Source organism: Ursus americanus, chromosome 23 (assembly GCF_024610735.1).
Source record: "Ursus americanus isolate L20-20 chromosome 23, mUrsAme1.1.p, whole genome shotgun sequence".
In the NCBI taxonomy this organism is placed as follows: Eukaryota; Metazoa; Chordata; class Mammalia; order Carnivora; family Ursidae; genus Ursus; species Ursus americanus.
The window spans coordinates 5,511,976-5,520,931 of record NC_142149.1 but is presented as its reverse complement, the minus strand read 5'-3'; the positions used below and the strand labels follow the sequence as shown (position 1 = coordinate 5,520,931).

At 56.9% G+C, this 8,956-nt stretch overlaps 1 protein-coding gene across 2 annotated transcripts; it reads right to left on the bottom strand.

Moving 5' to 3' along the window:
- Positions 1-785: 785 nt before the first annotated feature.
- On the bottom strand, positions 786-8,252 carry WBP2 (WW domain binding protein 2). 2 transcript variants are annotated; one of them, XM_045814276.2, is made up of 8 exons: positions 8,126-8,233; positions 5,734-5,842; positions 4,466-4,601; positions 3,476-3,568; positions 2,738-2,872; positions 2,415-2,537; positions 1,953-2,029; positions 786-1,845 (listed from the first exon to the last, which is right to left on the bottom strand). In XM_045814276.2, exons 1-8 carry the CDS (start codon positions 8,182-8,184, stop codon positions 1,792-1,794), a joined length of 786 nt encoding a protein of 261 aa, XP_045670232.1. In that variant the 5' UTR covers positions 8,185-8,233; the 3' UTR covers positions 786-1,791. The 2 variants fall into 2 exon arrangements, with proteins under 2 accessions (XP_045670232.1, XP_045670233.1); XM_045814277.2 differs by lacking the exon at positions 2,738-2,872 and having other exon boundaries at positions 8,126-8,252.
- Positions 8,253-8,956: the final 704 nt, after the last annotated feature.

Below are 8,956 nucleotides of genomic sequence, written 5' to 3'. Positions count from 1 at the left end.
ACGGGGCCCAGCGACGCCGGGCCGGGCAGAGACGGCCCTGGGGCCCCCACCCCCACAAGGACGGTCAGGAGGTGCTCCTTTCGAATGCCCTTGTAGGGGGCTAGCCAGCCCCAGGGGCTCCTGGGCGGGGCCGGCCAGAGGAAGAGGCTAGCGAGGCGGTGCCGTCCAGCCAGAAGGGACAGGAAAACGGACACTCCAGTGCTCCCGTGCTGGGCTTTCTCAGAGCTCCCGGACCCACGGGCGCGGTGCCCGCAGCCCTCCTCCAGGCCAGGGCCCAGGGGGGTGCAGGCGCTGGGAAGGACTCTGGCTGTTTCCTCCCCTCCCCCCAGACACGGAGTCTCCCCAAAAGTCACGCACTGGGGGCACTGCCGGACATGTTCCTCCTGCAGACACCTCCCCGCCCGAGACGGGGGCCAGGGCTGCATTTCCATGTGGTGGTGAGCACAGCAGGCCAGGCCCACCTCCAAGGCCTCTGGCCCTCGGCAGCTGCTGGGCTGCCCCAGGCCCCAGGCAACCCCGTGGGTGGGCCAAGTTGCCCAGTAACCGCCACCTGGGGACACGGCCACCTGGGGACACAGCCGTGGGAGGCCTTAGCGTCCTGGGCCCCAGAATGCTGTGGGAACCAGGGGCTCTCACGCAGGGAGGGAACGCGTCCCCAGAACCCTCCAGGGCCCTTAGCAGCCGCACCCTTCTCTTTTCCCAAGAGCTCACACCGGTCGCCACGCACAGAGCCAGAAAGGGCCCAGTCACTTCAGATTTACTACTTCACATTTTCAGCCAACAAATCAAGGTGCAAAGAGGGTTTATTTCACATTAATATATTAACTGGTTTTGTTTTGTTTTTTGTCAAATAAATAGGGAATTCTCTTTAAATACCCATCTCCTCACTTCACAGCCAGTCCAGAAGCAAATAAGAGCAAATTTTAGTGCGTCCAGGGGGCATATCACCAATTAGGCATGAAGCTTAAAGGGAAGAGGGCAGGGTGAGGGGCTGGTGAGGGGTCCCGGTCAGCACACTGGCTCAGGCCAGGCCCCATGGGTCAGGGGCCTCTGTTCCAGCCCACTGAGGAACCCCCAAATGGCATGATGGAATGAACATGCATTCTCCAGTTCCAGTCTGAGAAGCCCCTTCTAGAGGAAAAAGAGAGAAGGCAGAGAGGGAAACAAAAGCCAAAAATACAAGGAGGGAAGCAGCAGCCTGGCCTGATGGCGGCCCGCCTGACAGAGGACAGGACAGGGAGGGGCAGGCGAGTGTGACCAGGCTGGAGGCTGGCTGGGATTAGAATGTGGGCTGACAGTCCAGTGAGAAGGTGACCTTCCACAGTGAGGCACAGACCAGAGTGGAGGGAATGTGAGGGGGGCCCGGCGGGGGCCCTCAGGAAGACGCGAGGCTGGTCTGAGGGAGTTCACAAGGCTGAGTATAAAGTAGATTCCAAAATGAGGGAGCTGGACTGCGGCAGAGGAGGTGGCCAGAGACTCCCTCTGGGGGCAGAAGCTACTAGAGCAAGCCAGAAACGAGACGGATGCCTTCGCTCCTGAGCAGAGCCCCAGAGATGGTACAGGGAAGGGCATCCGAGCAGCGCCGTGGGCTCTGAGCTAGCTTGAGAAGTGGGGAGGCAGGACTCCCGAGTGGAGGGCCCCCCCCTTCCCTCAACACCAGTCCCTGGGAAGTGTTTTATAATCAGACCTGGAAGAACAAGGCCCTTCCATCACCCTCCTAGCCCCAGTCTCAGCCCCAAGGGGAAGGGAAGGGAAGAGTGACGAGGGGTGGGAGGCAGGGGTGTGAGGGGTCTATTGGGTCTTCTTATCTTCTGGTGGGTAGTAGGGAGGTGGTGGAGGCTGGTTCTAAGGAAGGAAGGAAGACAGATCTCATTAGAAGGTTCACGACAAGACAAGGTCTCCCCACCCCTCGACCCCTGCACACTGCCCGCCCGCTCCCCGTCCCTGCTCACCGTGGGCATGTAGACGTTGTGTGGGTTGCCCGGGTTGTAATAGGCGCTGGCCGCCGCTTCTGCAGCCTTGGCTTCAGCTGTGAGAGCAAACACACTTGGGGTAAGCCCCAGCCACCAGCCCTCCCCTCTTCAAGCGGCCCCTGGAGCCACGCTGAGAGATTCCCCGCCAGGCACCGCAGGGCGGGGGGCGGGGGGCACTCCCTACCTGATCCTCCCCACCATCCCGCCTGGGGGTGGGGTGGGGGGTACTGCCACCTTCTGGTTGTGGATGACCAGACAACAGAGGGAGACCTTCCCTGCCCCGGGGCACACAGCTAGCTAGCTGGGGGGAGAGTGGGGGCTGGAATCTAGAACTTGACCAGCAGCCACTGCACTGCCCGTCCCCTGAACTAGTCCAAGGCCAGGGTCATTCACCATCTGGGGCTCCCACGCAGCAGGACAGTTAGCAGCCCAGGGTCTCACCTGCAGGAGTGGAGGGGACAGCAGGGCCACTGACCGGAGGTTCCACGGGCCCAGGGTAGGGCGGTGGTGGAGGCTGCACATATCCCATGGCCCCGTCCATCATGGGAGGTCCTGGATAGAACTCTGCTCAGCGAGACAGTGAAAGGGACCCTGTGAGCAGCTAGCCCCGGCTCCCCCAGCTGGCACCTTCCGGGCCCCTCTAGCTCCTCCATTAGTCCTGAAGCAGCTCAAAGAACAAGTCTCCCCTCGACAACCCCCTAGCCTGGGTGGGGGTGGCTGGCGGGTGGGCGGGATGAGGGGTGGGCAGCAAAGGACACACTCACCAGGTGGGGGCGGTGGATAGGGGTAGCCAGGAGGGCAGGGGTACATTCCATTGGCGACTGGCGGGGGAAAGACATAGGCCCCGCTGGGCATGTGAGAATACCCATAGGCTCCATTGGGGGCTTCGCCTCGGGAGGCTATAAGCACAAGGGGAGAGAGAAATGAGTGTCGCCTGCCGAGGGGAGCTGCAGGGTCCCAGGAATGTGCACAGCAGACATGCCTCACCCACCCCGTTCCACTCCCCACCCACGTTTGAGCCGGCCTCAGTCAGGGAGGAAGTGAGGGAGCTGGACGGGGAGAGAGGCCAGAGCCAGGGCAGGGGTGGACGGACGGACAGATGGACAGAGAGAAAGAGGGAGGCTCGGGGACAGGGTGAGGCTGGGGACAACGTGAGGGTGTCTGCTGAACACAACCCCTGGTGATTGAAACTGTTGTTTGGTAGCTGAATGGCTGGGTTTCTTGTTTGTTTTCATGAGGCCAGAGTAAAACGTCCTGGAGTCCAAAGAGCTTTGTCCAAATGTCCTACACAGGCTCCAGGCCAGGTACACCCAGCCTTTGAGGTACAGGCCAGAGTGCCGCTAACGACAAGTCTCCTTCCCAATTCCCAGCCCCAGTCGGCCGGGGCCCGGACACTTAGCTCTCAAGTGCGTAAAAACAAAACAAAAAGCAAACAACTGCAAACAAGTTAAAACCCACACATTTCAGTACAGCTTCACCCCGGACTTTCAGACCCTTGGTACCTTGAGATGCCACCTGCAGCATCCGTTGTCCAAACTCGATGGCACCCCCTGCCGTAAAGGTCAACTTGTAGGACGCGGAGCCTTCCCAGCCACCTGGGAGGGGAACAGGGCATCCACAGCTCAGGAAGCTGCCAGGTTACACCTGAAGAGCCGGCTCTCTGTTCTCTCCGGGCCTCCGTCCAGAAAGGGCTGGCTCTGCAGTGCCTTCCTGCCCCGCTGCTTCTGGTATGCCGCCCGCACAGCGTGTCTGCAGGGCACTCTTTGGAACAGGGGACTTTTCTTTCTTGGAACCAGCTTTCCAAGTTATCCCGTCCCTAGCCGTGTAAGTTCATCAGCACTAAAGCCTCCCGCCCCTCCCTGAAGCAGGTTCCGTCAGCAACATGGGACATTCAACATCAGAACAGATCCCTCCTCCTGAGATGCTTAAGGATGGACCCCTGGCCCCTCAAAGCCTGGCTTCTGCCTAAGGGGAACCGTGAGCCCCTAGAGAGCAAGACTCGACCTGGCCGGGTGTGAGGGGGAGGCCAAGTTCAACACACGGGTCTCTAGTGTCTGCAAAAAAGCCCGCCACCCAGCGGGGCCTCTCCAGGTGGCGCAGGGGCAGCTGGCCCTTCCTGGCCGTAGGGAAAAGGCCATTCCCAAGAACCTGATACAGTCCCTTCCTGTACCTAAAATATGAACACACTCCCTAGGTCACGATAAGCATTTTTACTTATTTTTTTAATCATTTCTTATTTTTTTTAATCATTTGGCTGATTTCACTCCGAAAAGGTGATCTGAGCTGCTATCTTCAATGTCAGCCCCTCCTTGCTCTTGTCATTCAAAAACCCGCCTCTGCTCAACAGCTGGCAGCCCAGGTGGGGGGTCTTGGAAGCCAGTCCAGAGCCGGGAAGAGGACAAGGCTAGGGGGTGATTAAAGGTCCAAAGAGGATGTCTCCAAGACAGCAGAGGCCCTGCCAGAACAGCTCTCTGGAAGCCCCCATCACCCACCTCCTGCTTCAGCCTTCACTGTTCCCTTGATGTAATTTGCACCAAACACGGGCTGCTTGATCTCACAGTCCTTCATCAGATAAAACGGCATCATGAAGGACTGCATGGCATCCTTGCCTTTGGACAGAAAGATGACCTGCAGGGAGACAGGAGGAGAGCCATCAGTGCCCACACCTCGGCCCGCCCGGCTCTCACTTCCTCTGTGTGAGCGGTCTGCTCCCGGGACCAGGGCCTGCGGCCCCAGGGCGCACCCTGCACCAGACGCTCCTGGAGAGAGCTTGAAAGGTGAAAGACCCTACGCATGGCTGTGGCTGGAGAGGCGGACCGTGGCTGTCCACCAGAAAAACGTGCCACTCACAGAACATGTGACAGGGACAGGCTCCGCTGCCATTTAAGTGGTGGATGTGGTGGGCAAGTGAAGGGGGCTGCAAAGCTGGGGCAGGGAGGCAGGGGGAGGGCAGTGCCGGCTTCCAGAAGGGGGAGGTGGAGCCCGAGCGTCCCAGAACGGAGAGCAAAGGTGCGGCAGCTGTTGGATCCCGGGAGAAGGGGGCTGTGCAAACAGCAAGAGTATCCCACCCCGCACTTGGAAAACCCTGTTTTAAACCCTTCAATCTGGGACTGAAGACGCCACCAGAAAAGGGGTTTTGAGGCTCCCTTGTCTCTGCCAAGTCGCGATGATGAGAACTTGAAGATATGCCCCTCTCTTCCAACCATCTTAAAATCTAACTCTCAGTAGCTACGGGCAGTGACCCTTCTCCAAGAATGGCCATTTGTCTTTCTCTGGAAGGCTCTCAGTCGGCCTGGGTCATTCTCAGGCAAGGCCCATGCTGCAGTCTGGCACTCCTTGCGCTGCAGGGCTATGCCGGGCTGTCTGCCCAGCCTGGAGCTCTGGCCACACTGCTGTATCCTGCTTACCGCATCTGTCCCTCTGGATGTGCACAAAGGCCTCGTGGGCCGCTCTTTCAGAAAAAAGTCGTAAGTGCCTCCCCACTCCAGGCCCAAGTCACCCCAGCAGCCGCACCCAACAACATGCAGATTTTCCAGCAACGGCTCCGGAACTGCATGGATTCGATGCCCAGGGGTCGGTTTAGCTGCCCAGAGAGCTGGTGATTCTAGAATCCAGGAGCATGTGACAGAAACATGTGGAGTGAGGAACTAACGTTCTCCAGGTTCAGAGGCCACTGGGCTCACGAGGCTGAGGCTGACCTAAGACTCCCATTGGCCCCCGGGAACCACGAGCTTTCACACCATCATACGGCGCGACTCACCCGGTAAGGGGTAAGGTAGACGGTGCCTTTCTTGGTCCCTTTGAAGGCCTCAGGCACGTTCTTCATGTCGTTGAATGTAAGTTCCACATGGTCATAAGACATCAGGATGCTGTGATGAGAAACGAGGACAGGCCCTGATGAGCCAGTTCGGAGCCATGACCTGCTTTCCCCAGGGATTGGACACCCCCCACCCCGCCCCCCAGGTAAGCACGTGTTCAGCACGTCGGGTCTCAAACCTGTTTGGACACGGCTGCAAGGAAACCATTAATACAGCCTTGGAAGAGATGAGCAAGGTGGGGGTTTACAGAATTTCCCCAAGCCCCACATATACACCCCCCGGTGATCACAGAAGAGCTGAGGGCTTTACAGCTGTAACACCGTCATCCCTCAAATCACGTCAGATTACCTGCGTTAACTCTCCCATTTCTTCTGAGTCCCTATAGGAGGCGTCTGTTTTCACTGGTTTATTAGTACTGATACATAAACCCTCTAAGACATGACTACTATGCATTACCAAAGGTAAACCTGGGCTTCCTGAACTGGGTCTGCAGGGGTGGGAGCCCATGAAGCCCCTGAGATGATGGTCCATGCATTTTTCTGGAAGAATCTGCATCTTTCATCACTCTCAAAGGGATTCATCACTTGAAGAGTAAGGCTCACTATTTTAACGTGAAATTTTAAACACTAATTTAAACTCCAATTGCCGTACACACAACTTTTTTCAGAAATGAGGCTGAAGCATTTTCTAAAACAAGGCACACCATTATTTAGCAGCACAGAGCCCAAAGCCAGGCAGGAGGCTCACCAGGACAGATACATTCTTGTCCCACAAAGCCCCACTAAAAAGAAAGAAAAAAAAATAGGTAACAGGAGATGTTACCAAATGGCATCAAAAGTGTTTTTCCAGGCCCGGGACTGGCTCGCACACAGAGACTTACAAACTGGGAACAATGTGAGGTTTCTCCGATTATGAGATAACAAGGTCCAAGTTCACATGGTTCCATTTGTCCTCCTCCTCCTCCCAAATATCACAACTTTCTTCACTGGGGAAGTAAGTGGGAAAGAGGACTGGTACCAGAAAAGGGAAGTACAGTTCAGAGGGGCGCCTGGGTGGCTCAGTGGGTTGAGTGGCTGACCCTTGGTTTCTGCTCACATCATGATCTCAGGGTCCTGGGATTGAGCCCCGCATGGGAGTCTGCTTGTGGATTCTCTCTCTCCCTCTGCTCCTCCCCTCTGTGCTCTCACAGCACCCCTCCCAAATAAATAAATCTTTAAAAAAAAGCTCAGATAAAAGAGGTCATTACCAGGAACAGGCTGGTCAGGCAGACCCTGAGCGGGTGGAGGGAACGTCAGCATTCCGAAGCCGGGGGCACCCCAGGCTTTCTCCTGACTCATCAAGCATTCCTGCGTGCTGGCCCTGGCAGGCTACAAGGCTCGGATCCCACCAAGTCTCTTCTGCGGACTCAGGCTCCTCGTAAGCCTTCTGCCTTCAAGAGGCATTTCAGGGTCAGCGTAGCTCAACCAAGGCTAGAATGTTTAATTCCCGAGCTCACGGAGAAAGAGAGAAGCCACCGAGAAGTCCAGAGACTGGAGAAGAGACGACAGAATCGACTGGGGGGGAGGGGGCAGGGGGAGAAAGTAAGTCTACTGCTGGGAGACTTCTGGTCTGGCAGGTGACCCAAGTTAACAGGCATTCAAGAGAAAGACAAAAGGATAGACACCGTGCCAGGAAATGTGTTCGACATTTGACAAACGTTATCTATTTAACTGCACCTCTGGGCCTCAGTTTCTCATCTGGAAACTCAGCAATTCTGGAATATACTGGAAGGCTATGTACTGGTAGTTAAGCCTATTCAACTTCCGAGTGAAAGACGCCTTTCCCGGAATCCCATCTCTGTTATTTACAGCTCTGTGATCTCAGGCAAGTTACTTAACCTCTCCGCGCATGTTTCCTTACACGTAAAATGTGTAGAACAGTATGGTCCGCCGCGCCGCACGTACATATTAAATAAGGTAGAAGAGGAGCGCAGCCTGGCACGTAGTAACGTAGTAACCGCCCAATAAGTGGCAATTATTTTTGTCTAACGCTCTTCCCACCTCTCGAAGTCATCGACTCCGGGAAAGGGGCTCAAGAGCGATCCCGGTATCCCACCTGTCTCCCCAAGCCCCGTCCCCCTCCAACCGCTGCCCCCCCCCATCCCACTGCTAATCGCGACATCCCAGCCGCTCCTCCGCGACCCACCCTCCTGCCTCCGGCCCCGCCTCCAGCCGTTACCCACCCCCACCGCACCCCGACACTTTACTCTGCTCACGGGTTTATTCCCGACCGCCCACTCGTCCACCGCCCACGCCCGCCTTTCCCTCCTCCAGGATCCTTCCGCAGTGTTTTCACCTCTCGGTGTTGTTGACGATCACTCCGCCGCCCTCCGAGTGATTCTTGTTGAGCGCCATAGTCTCTCGGAAAAGGGTCCCGAGACTCCCAACGCAGTGCGCTTGCGCCCCTCTACGGCCCGCCCCTAGTGGCGTCGTTCGTATTAGAGGCAGCCAATCACAGCTCTTGCGCGGAGCCTGGCCCAACCACCTGATCTCGAGCGTCACGTGGTAACAGTTTACTCACCCCCCCCCCACTTTCGCCTGCATCACAAACAAGCTGAAGACTACAATTCCCAGAAGGCAATGCTCCCTCAATAGGCTTTTCCCTGCGCTAGTGGAAGGATGCATTGTGGAACTTGTAGTCTTCCCGGCCGTAGGCCTGGATTGACTTCCCTAATTGCATAACTAATCGGCTTCCGCATTCCCCACTGTCCATCCCGTCTTCAAAGGGGCAGGAATAAACAATTGGACACGCCACAGGGGAATTAATCATAAAGGCCCTGAGCACAAAAGTGCCTACTCACAGAATGGGGGTAGTAATCTAAACCGGGTGTGGGAAATGGTGAACAGTCATTTTCTGGGGCATCTTTATCGTTCAAAGAACACTTGCGGAACCCTGAGTCTGACTTTACCCCGGATCCGGGTAGTCACTGGAGCCTTGTAGATGAGTGCAAGGCCCGGTTCCAGGACGTGATGGGCTGGCGGGCTAGCTGGCAGAGAGGAGTCAGGAAAAACTTTCGTCCGTGTCATGAAGTCAGACCCAGACCCTCCGAGGTTGGGGGTGAGAGTGTCCGTGTGGGGAGGAGAACCCGGTGCCCGGACCTGACGCCTCCACCAAACCCACTGTCCC